Genomic DNA, 15,328 nt, shown 5'->3' on the forward strand with positions numbered 1-15,328 from the left:
CAATTATATTTTCGTAAAGAAAAAAGTTGATTTTTTTTTTATGTGTTCCATGGATACCGAATGAGCATGGGCGAAGTTATATGTTATAAAGGGTGGTCAGTTGACCACCCTTCGTCAGAAAATTACACTGCGTATATAGGTAAAATATTAGATTTGAGAGGTATATAACACATATTGAACACTCTTTCTCGGAGAATATTTTTTACTTCTTTCAAGTTTGAACACCCTTGAGTAAATTCCTGGCTTCGCCATTGGAAATAAGTTAAAAAAAATGTAACCTGGTGCTTAAAACATCCGCATATATGTAGGGTCTGGGTAATGGTCGTATGCAGGAATGGGATATAGATATCCTACCTTAATACAAGTATTAGTGGCTTACATGGCAAATTCAGGACACTTAATAAAAGAAAAATTAATTGACACACGGAAAAGAACTTAAAAGTAATTTAAATTTTAGAAATGAGCTTAGACGCACGCAGGGGCGGACCCAAGTGGTGAGAAGTGGGTTCAACTGAACCCGCTTCGTCAAAAAATAATAGTGTATAGAAATTATGGCTAAAGCAAGGTAAATTTGTATAGAAATTATTTTTGATCCCGCTTATACGACTTATATCGCTTATGTTAGTTATAGACTTCTCTGACTGAACCTGCTTGCATAAAATCCTGGGTCCGCCACAGGACACACGAAGAAATATCCTTCTATTTGGAGATATAGCAGTAGTTCTATACATGCCTAAAAATTGCACCTTTGTATAATTGTATTTACTAAGAACATCCTAAAATTGCCGTCCTATTTTACCTTTGCGAGTCAATGAATAGTTAAATGACAATATTTAAGTAAATGTGGAGAATATACACATATGAGCATTATCGTATTATACTACAAGGATTGTTTACGCGGTTAATAATAATACAATAATAACAACAATTCAGTGTAATCCCATTACTGGAGTTACGGTAATGAATATGCAAACTTACCCTAACTATGAATGTTGAATAACTGTTTCCAGTAGACCATCGCTCAAGTAAAACACAATCTTAATAATTATAAAAAAAAATACAGTTGTGAAAAAGCCATGAAGAGACACAGTATCAACAACATAATAAGATAACAAAAACAAAAAAAATAACATGTAATAATAGAAATCTAAGGGTGAGAAGATACGAAAATAATACTAAAGCTACTGACGTGGCAAAGAGAAACACTCGACTACCTATTAGCCTTCTACCTTAAGCCTCGCTCTCCACACTTTACTATCAAATGTCATGTCATCGTTAAGCTAGAATTGTGCCATGTCCTGTCTCTATCACCTCTCCCAATTAATTTTTAGGCCTACCTCTACCTTCCTTTAGACCAACTTTTATAGTCAATAATAATAAATGAATTGTTATGGATGAATAATCAAATATTACTTATTTAAAGTTTTTTTTTATCTTTGTACTACTCATTGAATAACTTATTCCACATGTATCTAGGACAAAGCAATGCATAGATTTATGCATAACTTATATGAATAGAGTATTGTATAATATTCGATAATTAAATATGTAATTCTAACTAAAAGCTTCATTAGTTTCACAAAATTATTTTTTTAGTCCATTTAACTAAACAATGTTTTATTTTATGCTGCATTTATTTTTTTTCTCTATTTATAAAAGGGAGTATAAAAGCTCCAAAGGTTCCATTTTATAACGAGTTTACTCCCGCCATTTCCCACAGTGCGAGAAAGAGAAATGGAGATTGTGAGAGACCAACCGAAGAGCTCCTCAGATGAATCCCTAAAATTGGCGATCGCAATGGCGCTCGTCCGATCAAAGCTTCTCCAAAAACCTCCGGCACCACCACCATCGCAGCCGCCGCCTTCATCCTCCAGTGCCGTTCCTCAACCTGCCGCCGCTCCTCCTCTTTACTCCGATGATGCTCTTAAATGGAAACGAAAAGTTCGATCAATTTCCTTTACTTTTTCGTTTCTTTTACTTTCACTTATCTCGTAAAATTTGCGTGTAACGAATTTGAATTTGAATTAGTTGTAGAATTTTGAATTATTTTTCTTAGGCAAAAGAGCGTAAATTAGAGATTCTCAGACTCAAGGAAGACCTCAAAGTAGCCGAAGGTTAGCCTTTTCATTTCCTTAATATTTTAAACTGAAAAATTCAGCTTACTTGTCATGTTAATGTTTATAATGAAATTTTGACGACCGCGGCAATTTTCTGAGGATCTGTTATGTGTTCGTTTTATTATCAAATGTCGATCTAGCTACTAATTATCTGATTATTTTGCTATATTCCGACCTAATTTTTTTTACTTAATTATGTTTTTCGTTTTGAAATCAATATTGCAATGATAGTAATAGTTTTCTGAGGATATTCTTGCTAAACGTTTTGATTTCAATTTAGCAATGCGTTGTCCGTATAAGTTAATTCATTTTGAACGGCTTATTTTTCGGTATTGGGTCTCAGAATTTTGTGACTTAATTATTTGTTTCGTTTTTAAATCAAAATTGCAATGACAACACGAGTTTCTCTGAGTTTTATTTTGACTTCGCAATGTGTTGTCCGTATAGATAGATTCGTTTTGAATGGCAATTTTTTTCCTTATATTTCTCTCTTTTTCTTTTGAGTAAGATGGTTCGCAGTGTGATATATTTCCGAAAAGTGCATCATGCAAGTGTTATTTCTTTGATAAGTTGGGGTTATTGAGCCCTAAGAGAATTGGAGATGGTCCTGACCAACGTTTCAGTGAAGTGCTGCGGAGAAGATTTCTCAGACAAGGTTCATTTTTAGGATTTTCTGTTGTATTTGTTGGTTTAAAGTTGTCAATTTGGGTTCATTAATGTTGTATACATTAGCTGGATTTATTGAATTGTATGATTTTCTCAGTGAGGATTAAGGAGAGAAAGAGGAGAAGAACAGATGATTCCTTGCTTCATCGAATTTCAGGTGAAAATGCATTTAGGGATGTTCTCATGGATGTAAACAATTGTCTTCACTTTTGATGGTTAACTTGCAAAGCATGACTTTTTGAAAGTTACTTTGAGTTGAGATATATCATACCTCAGTCATGCTGTGATATATCTCATACCTCAGTCATGCTGTGATATATCTCATTTCTTACTTGTGCCATAATTTGATCTCTGTAAAATTCTAGGTCCTGTTTGGCAAATTTTGCTGAAGATGAATTTTCTGCTGTAGATGAGAAGTATGAATTTTGTGTCTTTTCTTAAATGGCAGAACGTGACAATGAAAATAATGTTGACCAACTGAGCGCTTCAGTAGATTTTCTTGTGGAGCTTTGTGATAGTGTTTCTCCTCAAAGTGTATGTGGTTTCAATTAACCTGCTTTTAGCTAATGATACTTTTGTCTTATGTAAAATATGATTTCCATGTCTCATCTCACTTTGCTTTTATATAAAATGTGCTGCAGTTGGAGAAGGGTAACTTTAAGAACTGGTGCCACCAAGCCGTGGACTTTATTCTTGGTAACGACACAATCCTTTCCGTTTCCATTTGCCTTTCTCTGTGGAATTTCTCCTTGGGCTCATCTGGAAATTTTAAACTTGAGTTCCTGATATATATAATTTTTTTAATACACAGGCCATTTCTTTTTTAATTTTAAATTTGACAGGTTTTACTACTATTTTCTATTTTTTAATGTGGAGGAATGTATAGAAGCTGAAATCAAGGGGCTAATTAGTGAATATACTATCTGTTCTGAAACTTAAATGTAAAAAAATGACTGCTACTGAAGGTTCATCCTAAGATTTAAATTTTAAAGGAAAGATTGTTGTAAAAGACTGCATTTTGAGCACTATCTTCATGGTTTGTACAGCATTTAAATAAAGCGTTCTAATCTTTACTAAAAAATGCAAAAGGTTCACAATTTTTCTTCTTTGTCAACACCTTATATGCAAGTAATGAACGGTTTCACTGCATAGAATGCCTAAATTTCTGAACTTTCAGTTTTAATGATAAGCTAGCACCAGATGGGTTCATCAATTACGATCTAGTCCTCTTTCTTTAATGACCTTCAGATTCAGCATTATTTGTATTTTACTACTTTAAAGGTACACTTGCTACAATGTCACCAACTGAAAGGAATGCAGAACCCGTAGAAGGCATTATTAACAGCTTAATCATGCGTTTATTGAGAAGAACGTTCAGCGCTTTGGAAGGAGATGGTAATTATGTGATCTTGTTTTTTATTCGTACTAGTTTTCTTAAGACTATCTTCACCTTTTAGCAGACTAAGAAAGTATATTTTCACCTACATTTGGTAATGATGGAGTCAGCGTCTTCAATTCATTACACTGCTTATATGTTGTACTCTGAAAGCTTGTCAATCCTTGCCTACACGCAAGCTGTAGAAGTAGAAGTATTTCCTTAATTTTAGATTGAGGAAGAGAAAATATATTCTTGATGCAAATGCAGACCTAATAGACTTCATTTCTATGGACTTCCATGAGGTGTAGTAATATCTACAATATTTGAGTACAGAAGGTTATGTGTTAGAGCATGCAGACTTGAAATTTAGACACTCTCAGCAGAAAATATTTCGGAATCTTAATGTGCTAGAGCTATGAAAGAACTGGTAAATCTTATACCATAAATTTTCTGTGTATCCATACTTGGGAAATGACACCATGAAGTTCTTACCTGAGCTCCGTGAGCAGCAGGCATTCAAAAGATTTTGGTAGATATGTCCCACTATATGCATATACAGAACTAAGAAATGGTTTCAGTCATGATACTGAGAATTGGCAGAGTGCAGGTTCTTTGGTTTGATACGTATTTAATGGAAACAAATCAGTTTTCATGTAATAATGGATTTTTGGTTTATCATAATCTGATCTTCCCATTTTATCCAACACCACTGGATTAGGTTTGAGTTTAAGATGTTAAGTTGACTTACAAATTATAAATAGTCGGAATAAAATATTAAAGCAGTGGCCAAATTGTTAAACTAATTTGAATTCTTAAAATTTATGAAAGTTGTATAAAAGATACTACTGGTAGAAAGGTATAGAAAGTTTTTGGACATTTCAAAATAAATAAAGTATCATAAATTCGAATGGAGGGAGTAATATTTGCGATTAAACTATCTGCTTGGTAATGAAATTCACCTTGATCTTTTAGTTCCTGAGAAACTAAAAAATGGTTGTTCTCACAGGAGAGATTATGTAAAATGCTTCTAATTATTTTGGACAGATGCTGAACAATATTTATGAACAATTTAGTTATCTTTGAAGGAACCAACTTTTGTGAAAATGATTTCAAAAAGCTTCATTGGATCTAATTCATATTAGTTCAAAATAGTATGTATCATATCGAATAGTTAGAAGCAAAGACCATTGAAATCAAAAGAGGGACAGACCCTTATGTCCCTGATATCATTGAACTGATTGTTAGTTTAGTTGGATCATGAGTCTGAAGTTCAGAGCAAATTAAAGTGATGATTGTCCTTCTTGGACAGCAGAATTATTAAATTCCTCGATGTAATTTACTTATATTTCCTTCGACAAAGCTTATTAACTCTTGATTCCATAACGATATGTTTCAGAATCTCATCACTTTGACACTGCTGTTCAGTTCTATATTCAACATTTGATGCGTAAGGTCGGAAATGAGGCTTTTGTCGGTCAGCGTCTAATATTTGCGGTTTCTCAAAGAATTTCTGTAGTGGCAGAGAGTTTGCTTTTCATGGATCCATTTGATGATGCCTTTTCAAGTATGCATAACTCTATGTTCATGATGTAAGTGCCACCAGCTTGTATATTGTCTACAAACTAATCTTTATCTGGCCTAATTCTTTTAGTTATGCTTCTGTTTTGTTTTTAAATTTCTTATTGCATATTAGGGGGCCGTAGAAGGGGAAGGGGAAGGGGAAGGGAGAAGGGAGACAGTGGGAGTCAAACCCACCCATGTCGTGCGGGAGATTCCCACTTGTAGCTCTAAGCTGTTAGTCTTATGCTTCTTGTTTGTTAATGCAGTCATCCTTTACTTGTTGATATTTGTTTCTTTGTTGGTGATAGACATACATTATTTTGGACCTTGCTCTTGACTAAACTTCTTTTCCACTATCTTCGATTTCACATTTTCCTCTCTGGTGTGATATCTTATCATATGTTATTTTTGTTTTTATTTCTATTTTCAGTTTGGAGGTTTGCATACACACTACCCTCCCCAGACCCCACTATGTGGGATTATACTGGGTATGTTATTGTTGTTGTAGTTTGGAGGTTTGAAAGGAACAGTGTATTTTTTACATCTGTTTTGGAACAATAATCCATCCAGACTTTCCCCATTTGAAAGAGATGTGGATTTTAAAACACTACGTATTTAGGCTGAGGAGTTGGAATTTGTTCTATTGGATGTGAATTTTCTGCGGGGACCTTGTCATTTTATTCGAGTTGGTTATTTCATTCCTTCTTTTGTCAGTTACAGCTAATATAATGTTTAAATTAGTTAAATTTGTATGTGGTATAATCATCTTTTTCAATTTTTTCTAGTATCCTCTAATGGAGTGATTGCTACTATATTCTTAATGTCATCTTGTCACTTATTTATTGTAAATGGCAGTTTTAGTGCAGGATTACTTGGTATGTGTTTTTGTTTTTGGTGTATAGTTATCATTACTTAAAACACTGTCATGATTAAGTGATCAGAGGTGCCTGGGATCCCACTCATGTCATTCTCTCCTAATTATGGAAGCAGTGCCTGCTTCAGATTCAAAATTAGATGTTTTTTTCAAAAACAAAAATGCATGAACGAAGTACTGCATTCTGCCCAGTCATTGCAAAATCATTTACTCACTCAAAATGGAGATATACATGCACCTCAAGATTTGTCATCGAAATTATGTTTAAGCTTCAGATTTAGAACAAAAGCTTGGGCTCACTAGGGCTGTCAAAATGATGTGGCATACTGTTGTGAATGGGGCAGACCAAAATGATGCACTTGGGCTTGGGAATGGTTTACGCCGGGGTCAAGTGGTTAAACAGCCAACACAACGTTACTGGACTACCTTTGGGACTCGGGTTGAGGTACACGTGTCGAAGAGTTACTGGGCAAGAAGAAATGTAGTTGTTATAATTATCAGTTTGTGCGAGGAGGAGGGCATGCCAATTATGTTGAGGCTTCGGCTGAGTCTGTTCCTCTCACCTCTATCTTCCTAATGTCTGAAACTTCTCATCCCCTTTTGGTTATCCTTTCCTTGTTCCTTTAATTCCTAGTTAATTGTTGTTCTTCAATCCATTAGTATTTCCTTTTACAGTGTAATTTCTTTAAGTGATTATGAAGTACAAGTCTCTATGTCTGTTGTGAATTGGTTTGTTACATTGGTGCTTTCATCCATCGGACTCCAATGGCCATATTAGATCGATTTAACGGCAGCGGCAACCCAGAGAGCTGGCTTTTTCGGTTCGAGCGGTACTTCTCCTACCTTGGCTTCGCCGAGAAGGATTGGTTACCTCTTCCTTCCTTTTACCTCGATGGTGCGACTCTTACTTGGTTCAATTGGTTGTTTCGAAACAAGCAATTTCTCGATTGGAAACATTTCAAGGCAAAATTTGCTCAGCATTTTCGACAACAGATCAATACAGATCCCATGGTGCGTCTAGATAGTTCTTCAATGGTTCATTTTAACTGCGTTAATTATGTCCCTAAAATTTCACAATTAGCTCCGGTGTCTTCTGTTCCTGCTCCGAACCATTTTTTGCAGTCATCTGCATTTGACTCTGCCTATGAAACCGGAAACTCACAAGTGGACCATATGTTCGATAAATTGCCAGAGCAGTATAAGAATGTAGATTCCTTGGCAGTGATTACTGGTAATACTGAGATTGAAACTCCTGAAGACATGGAAACGCCTCAAATTGGTAATGCAGAATCAATAGCGGTAGCCGATTTGGTACAAGAACCTTCTTCCATTACTAAAGATCAGGTGTTAAACGAAATTTCACACACAACAGTGAGCTCCGCCATTCATGATCTTAATGTTATTGCCCATGAGGGAAAAAACTCTGCAACTACAATAGCGAAGGTGTATGACGATGGCTTCTGTGGAGATGTCAGCTAGCAGGCCAAGGTACTTACTGCGGTGTTAGGTGATACAAGAGGATCTACTGCTGAGGAGGGGAAAAATTCACGAGATAATGTAGCTTTATTTACCAAATCTCCTCAAAAGGATTTATCAGGTTTTCTGGTTCCTTTTGTTAGCCAAGGTATTGTGATGTCAAATGCGAGTGCGAGAATTGCTGGACTCGCATATCCATTTGATGGAACTTTATGGCCTCACACTATTTCATGTTTGCTTAATTCTCTTCGTAGGGTTAAACAAAGTAGAGTGCTGTTTTACCTTATATTCAGTGTACACAAAAGCAATTGGGTTGATACAGGGCAGGAGCGCAATCTTCCTAGATTCTTGTTGTCTAAATGCAGGGAGTGTGCTAGCCGCTAGGGAGGACAAACTACAGGAAGTGATCAAGGCATTTGCTGAAGGTTACTCCAAGCAGTATGGTGTCTTTGATCCTGGTCCTTATCTTGATTATGTCCCACCCTATGCTATGGAATTTACTTTTGAAGATGGAAAATATGTGGAAGGAGTCGCTGTCACAATACGAATTGAACTTCCAGGTGAGAAGTTTCCTACTCAAGTACTCTCTGTGCAAGTTGGTATCACTTTGGACGATTGCAATAGACTTGAGACTTATGGTAGCTGTCATATGGGGACATGCACATATTTCCATTTGGAGCCTGATGCCATACTATGGATTATTCCATTTTGTATTTCTTTGGACAATGGGCTTGACACTGGGCAAGATAATTTAGGTTGTGTCTCTATTGCTAATGAACCTTTATATATTACATCAGATGCAAGTGAAATTTTTGAAGGAGTACTACAAGAAGTAGAGGTTTAATAGCAGAGTTCTATGATTATGGGTGTGTAGGTGGAGTTGAACTGGGTATTGAAAGTTGTGTTACTCTCAAAACTTCTTGTGCAGTTTACCAGCTACTGAGGGAGTCTATAGAGAATTCATCGATGTGTCCTTCTGGTGGTGTTACTGCTCATATTGCGGAGCAATTCAATGCACCAGTGGTATATTCTGCTATATGTGCTTACATGAGGTACAACATTCTGGCTTTTTCTCTTGGAAGTGTCACTTTGTTGGGTCGGATAACGAGGTCAACGATGTTTTTCTTAAGGGATTTGCTATACTCTACACCTGTTGTGATGAGTGTAGACAAAGATAGTGGTAACTTTATTGGCAAAAAGATAACAATAACTTTCCATGGGTTATTGGAATATTATGATGTTGCCATAGTTAAGGATCTAATGTTGGTTCTGGCCATGTCCTTCATGGCATTACTCGGTGATATGTACAACAATCTTGAGGCTATGGCTCATGCTCTAGCAGTTCACTATGACTGGCCGAGGAGAAATCTTATAAGTTTGAAGTTCTTGATATTCGATTTTGATACCAAAGCACAAGAAGAGGATGCTACTGGACTCTTTCACCAAATAATGATAGTTGGGGTGTTTCTCACCAATTCTATACTCGACGTGAGGGTCAATGCTTGCTCATTATTGCCTAGCTCCAAGTTAGAGCAGCTGCTATATGGATATTCTATCAATACCCATGTTACATACGACATAGGTACTGGTAACACAATTTGCAGCGTGCCTCTCAAAAGTGGTATTTCAGATTGTGTAGATGAAGTATCTAAGAGAGCCACTGGAATTAGAAATATGACTGCAATAGTCTATGAAGTTTTCTTCTATCTGAAACTTGGAGAATATAGTTGTATTTTTGGTATAAAACTAGTCCTTGATCTACAAATGAGCTGCTCCAAGAGAGTTAGCAATAGCAGAGACCGGGTTGTAGTTCTACAGGAGCTCGAAATTAAAGCACCGGTATTGACTCTACAGTATGGTGCTAATTTCAGCAATTCGAGGGACTCCAAGATTCTTGTTAATTACTGGAAATCAATTTGGTTGTTGATATTGGGACAATTGACCAATTCACAGGCTCCTTACTTCATGAATCCTCTATTGCAAACACTTCCTCATGCTTCCATTTTGAGAAAGCAGTGCATAAGAGTTGACCATAACTACAAAGTTCTGCTCCTTTACAGTTGGTGGCCTCATCTAGGACTTATTTTCTACACACAACATGATGCTCGCAAGCTTTTTATTTCTAGATTGCCAAAGATCTATACCATAGAACACTTGTAGTACTTTCCTCGAGTTACATCATAAAGAGTTGTTGCAACATGAGGAAATGGGTAACTTAAGGATACCTGACAACACCTGCTGGTCTGGTCTCACTCTGTGGCTTGATGTTCATAACTCTTTTTCATTTCTTGAGTCGAACCTTGAGGACGTTGAGGACGGGAGTATTGTTGTGAATGGGGCAGACCAAAATGATGCACTTGGGCTTGGGAATGGTTTACGCCGGGGTCAAGTGGTTAAACAGCCCAACACAACGTTACTGGACTACCTTTGGGACCCGGGTTGAGGTACACGTGTCGAAGAGTTACTGGGCAAGAAGAAATGTAGTTGTTATAATTATCAGTTTGTGCGAGGAGGAGGGCATGCCAATTCTGTTGAGGCTTCGGCTGAGTCTGTTCCTCTCACCTCTATCTTCCTAATGTCTGAAACTTCTCATCCCCTTCTGGTTATCCTTTCCTTGTTCCTTTAATTCCTAGTTAATTGTTGTTCTTCAATCCATTAGTATTTCCTTTTACATTGTAATTTCTTTAAGTGATTATGAAATACAAGTCTCTATTTCTGTTGTGAATTGGTTTGTTACACATACAATTTACTATTTGTTATTTGTTTTTACTGCTTCCAAAATTTGGTTTCTTTTTGCTTTTGAGTTACTTTTCTTTTTTAAAATTTTGATGAATCTTCCTGAAACTGTGAGCCTGTGACAATAAAAGGAGAAAATTTAGTTAAGATGCATAGCTTTCATCTTTTCTAAAATAATTTTTGCATGTTATATGTTCTCAATTGCAGGATTCAGCTTATTGAATTTCTGGTTTCTGATTATTTGCTAACCTGGTCAAACGCTGGAGATTTTGACATAAGTGAGCTTCTTTTAATCACTTAGATACAATAATACATTTGCACTGTTCATAACCTATTTTCCCTCCCTCCCTCGGGTCCAAGGTAGTTCTGCCACTGACCGAGGGAAATTCAAATTGATAGGCTCTCGGTCCTAAACATATTGCATGTCACATGCCCACAAGGATAATTAGTAGGAAATGACCTATCTGGTGAAGTATATTTTTCATACTGTTATGATGAATGGGCCTAAAATATCCATATGTTGTATTTACTCTGTAGGGTTCTTTGAAGAATGGGTTGTATCAATTCTCCACGGAAGAAAAGCATTGCAACTACTGGAGAACAGGAATTCTCTTTATGTACTGTACATAGATCGTGTGATTGGAGTTGTGGCCAAGCAAGTGGGGCAGTTTTCATTTCTGCAGAAGCTAAACCCACAGATTCTTGAGAACTTGTTTAGCTAAGCACTGACCTGTCGCTTTTCCTTTTGAACTGTAAGTAACTTGCTTTCAACACAATTCTTCTTTTCTTGTGGATAGAAATTTCAGCTGTTTGATCGCAAATGGTTTTCTACGTTAAATTCAAGAATTCTTATCTAATTGATTCGCTGAACATCAAAGATCATCCTTTTCAGCTAAATGCTAAATGCTTAGGAGCTTAATTTCACCTTGTAATTCGACCTCAATGTTCTCCATACTTGTACTCAACTTCATGATAACAGAACTTATTTACTATTTTATAATCCTGATTTGTTCCACATGTTTTTCCTCCCCCCGCCTTTCCTGGTTAGCAAAGTAACAACAACATACCCTGTGATCCCACAAGTGGGTTCCGGGTTAGAGAAACATAGTTATTTAAAGTGAAATATGCTCTTTAAATGTGAAAAGATGAAACAGTATGTAAAGAGGAATCTATCTCTTGGACAAAATCCTCATGACATAACACAGCATCATGTGCCGAAAGCCAGAGCAAAATCCCACATATCTTTATACTGAACCTGATTCCAGGTTGAAATATATCCCACAACAAAATCAGTCGGCGCAAGCAAATCTTTGACTTCCCTTGGCATCACTAATTTTCATTAACTTTAAATTGCTCAATTTAATGTTAATCCTCAACATACCAAGTAATTGAGATCTTGCATAAAGGAGGTTGTTGGACGGTTTGACTTTTGGCTCTTTGTAGTTTAATCTAGACTTGTTCTTTTCTCTTTTATGTAATTTTCTTGGTGAAATAGGGGGTGGGAATCTGATTAGTTTACTTATATACCAAGAATTCCTAGTCATGTACAACCTATTGTCTTTCCCAACTTTAGAGCTGTCTCCTGTCCCCACCTTGTTTATCTTTCTAACTACATTTTGAAGAGTTATTACAGAGTCCTTAAATTTTGTTCTCCTTTTATGATGGTTTACTCATACCAAAAAGTTCATTATATTCGAAAGATGCAAAAAAAGTGTACGTATTTTATACACTTCTGCTTTTGCTTGATATATAACTTCCACCTAGCATAATACTTCACTTCTCATCTGTAATATTTTCTACTACATTGTACATCATCTCTCACTCTAAATCTTGCTTAGCAGACATGATTAAAGCCAAATTTGTACTTGTTATCTCATTGTTAGCAACTCTCTTATTGTCCCAATACAACAAAACCTCAGCTTCAAATGACATTTTGCCATCCACTTCCAAACCTGCAACCCAAACTCTGGCGCTGGAGAAGGGGCAAACATGTTGCCCTAAAACTCAAGATTTTAACGTCCAGCTTAAGAAGAGAGCACGATTTGTTCCAGCTACGGCTGTCCCAAACATGGGTGCTCGTCCAAGATCAAGATCATCATCCACTATTGGAAAACAAATATCTTCATTTCAAGTGTATTCACCTCTATTTTATCTCCTTTCACTTAGTTTCTTCTTGTTCTAGTAGCCATGCTAGATCAGAAATATTGTGAAGGCCTACTTGCCCGGACAACCCAATCAAAGAAAAACAAAATAGAAACAAAAAAGAAGCAGTCGATGTTATCTTATTAGGATAATATAACGTTGAGTTCTTTTTTCTTTTAAACTTTTCTGCTACTGTATCTGCGGCATTGAGCTGAATGGATTGTTCAACTATCTTTCTTTTTTGCTTTAGGATAAAGTATGGCTTTATATTCAGGGCATCAAAGGAGTTGTTGCTTTTTACGTGTAAGTTGTAATACTTGGTGCAACTTTTTCTCTTGTATTAGCAAATGGTATTATAAGATGCTGCCCTTGCATTGCCTCTGTTTTTAGGCAAATGCTAGTAAATAATACTCGGTGTATTGGTTTCAAAATTTGAAACGTATCTTTTTTCAATTTTGGCGCACAGACTAAGTTCTTTGGTCCATGTTTTTAACTCTTTGACCGAAGTGGATCCAAGGAGTAGCAAAAAAAAACAGCATCAGAACCTTGCTCAGACTTTTGGAAAATGTCGCCGGGTGCGTGCCAAATTCTCTAAAAATAGTGCATTTTTGGAGGATCCGACACGGGTGCAACAACATTTTGGAGAACTATCAGCATTCCATTAAGTGATGTTAAAATAAATAAATCATGAGCTTGATATAAGTCCAGCCATTTCCAGTTAAATAAAAAAGTCATAAACCATAGTTTGGCACCTTGTTCTGTTAATTTTTAAAGGAAACTAATTTTGAGATCTATCATCCATTGTTATGTAAATCATTTTCAACCGAATATCAACATATTCTTTTCGATGAATTGACTAAAAGTGAATTGGTTGTGGGACAATTGCTCATCTGGACAATTAAAATTTATCTATAATCAACATCAAACATGATGCAAAAAATACTACTTTCGGCAACGATAATGCATCCTTATTTTGAGTCTTTGAGATGTTACACGTAGTGTAATTACACTGAGTCACGGGAAGCGAAGTCGAGATAACCACTGTTGAAGGTCACATTGAGCGAGAATTCAACCAAATCATATGAATTTATTGACTAGGGTTCTTGTTGAAGAAAACTAGAGAGAGAGAAGAGAAGCTCATTTTGTATTCCAGAAGAAAAAATGAATCCGTCGGTTTTGTTTCTAGAGAGTTCCTCTCTTTATTTACATTGGGCCAAAATATCCGGAAAAAATAAAACTACTCTAACCCAAAAATGCAATACAACATAAATATCTGGATATAAAGGTTTGACCATCCTTCTTGTCTATTTGGGCCTTGTGTGTATCAACAAGTATTCCAACACCCCCTCAAGTTGCACTAGGCCACACAATGAAGGGGGAAGTTGACAAACATAAGGCTGAAGATGCGCAGGTGGATGGTGATCCCTAGAGGATCTTCTAAGTTGTGGAACAGGAGGAGGAACAATAGTTGAAGAAGTGGAAGGAAGAGGAGAGTGTGGAGGAGGAGAAGAATCAGTGAATACAGAGGAAGAAGACTCAGGAACAGGTGTTGGAGATGAGGGTAGTGGAAAAGATGAAGATTCTTCAGAAATAGGAAAAAAATTAGGAAGAAGAGGAGAAATAGAGTTAGCACAAGCAAAAGGAAAGACAGATTCATGAAAAACATCATCCCTGGAGATCAAGGTTAGTTTAGTGGTCAAGTTGTAAAGTTTGTAGCCTTTCTTACCTAAAGGGTAACCAATAAAAACACAAGGATCAGCCTTAGGTTGGAACTTGCCTCTATTACATTTGGGGATAGTGTGATAGCAAAGGCAACCAAATGACCTGAGATGTTCATATGTAGGAGGCAGTCCATATAGTAGTTCAAAAGGTGATTTATTGTTTAAAAGTTTGGAAGGAAATCTGTTGATAAGATATGTGGCTGTCAAAACACAGTCACCCCAGAACTTTAAAGGTAATTTGGATTGAAAAAATAAAGCTCTTGAGGTTTCCAGTAAATATCTATGCTTCCTTTCCACCACACCATTTTGTTGTGGTGTGTGAGGGCATGAGGTTTGATGTATGATCCCATGGTCAAGGAAGAATTGAGTAGCTATGTGACTAGAACCCAACTCATAAGCATTGTCACTTCTAAAAGCTTTAATGGTAATATTGAATTGTTTCTTGACCATGGCCACAAAAGCTTTTAGTAAAGGAAAAGCATTGCTCTTGGACCCCATAAGGTGAGTCCAAGTAGCTCTAATAAAATCATCAACTAAAGTAAGAAAATACTTGAAACCATTATAGGTTGGACTATGATAGGGCCCCTAAGTATCTATATGAACAAGTTGGAAGGGAGAGTAAGTTTTAATAGAGCTTTTTGGGAATGAGAGTCTAGAT

At 36.4% G+C, this 15,328-nt stretch overlaps 1 protein-coding gene across 2 annotated transcripts; it reads left to right on the plus strand.

Moving 5' to 3' along the window:
- Nucleotides 1-1,702: 1,702 nt before the first annotated feature.
- On the plus strand, nt 1,703-13,757 carry LOC107766728 (protein MULTIPOLAR SPINDLE 1-like). 2 transcript variants are annotated; one of them, XR_012694698.1, is made up of 12 exons: nt 1,703-1,941; nt 2,057-2,114; nt 2,626-2,772; nt 2,881-2,940; nt 3,232-3,317; nt 3,425-3,479; nt 4,065-4,178; nt 5,558-5,750; nt 11,015-11,085; nt 11,345-11,559; nt 13,200-13,252; nt 13,416-13,757. XR_012694698.1 is itself a non-coding variant. In XM_016585568.2 (11 exons), exons 1-10 carry the CDS (start codon nt 1,735-1,737, stop codon nt 11,527-11,529), a joined length of 1,176 nt encoding a protein of 391 aa, XP_016441054.1. In that variant the 5' UTR covers nt 1,703-1,734; the 3' UTR covers nt 11,530-11,559; nt 13,200-13,389. The 2 variants fall into 2 exon arrangements, 1 of the variants encoding a protein (XP_016441054.1); XM_016585568.2 differs by lacking the exon at nt 13,416-13,757 and having other exon boundaries at nt 13,200-13,389.
- Nucleotides 13,758-15,328: the final 1,571 nt, after the last annotated feature.

Source organism: Nicotiana tabacum, chromosome 9, assembly GCF_000715075.1.
Source record: "Nicotiana tabacum cultivar K326 chromosome 9, ASM71507v2, whole genome shotgun sequence".
NCBI classification, from domain to species: Eukaryota; Viridiplantae; Streptophyta; class Magnoliopsida; order Solanales; family Solanaceae; genus Nicotiana; species Nicotiana tabacum.

Coding starts and splice junctions, on each gene's coding strand:
- LOC107766728 (XM_016585568.2), top strand. CDS start 1,735: ATGGAGATTGTGAGAGACCAACCGAAGAGCTCCTCAGATGAATCCCTA. Junction 2,115..2,625: donor AGACCTCAAAGTAGCCGAAG/GTTAGCCTTTTC, acceptor CTTTTGAGTAAG/ATGGTTCGCAGTGTGATATA. Junction 3,480..4,064: donor AGCCGTGGACTTTATTCTTG/GTAACGACACAA, acceptor ACTACTTTAAAG/GTACACTTGCTACAATGTCA.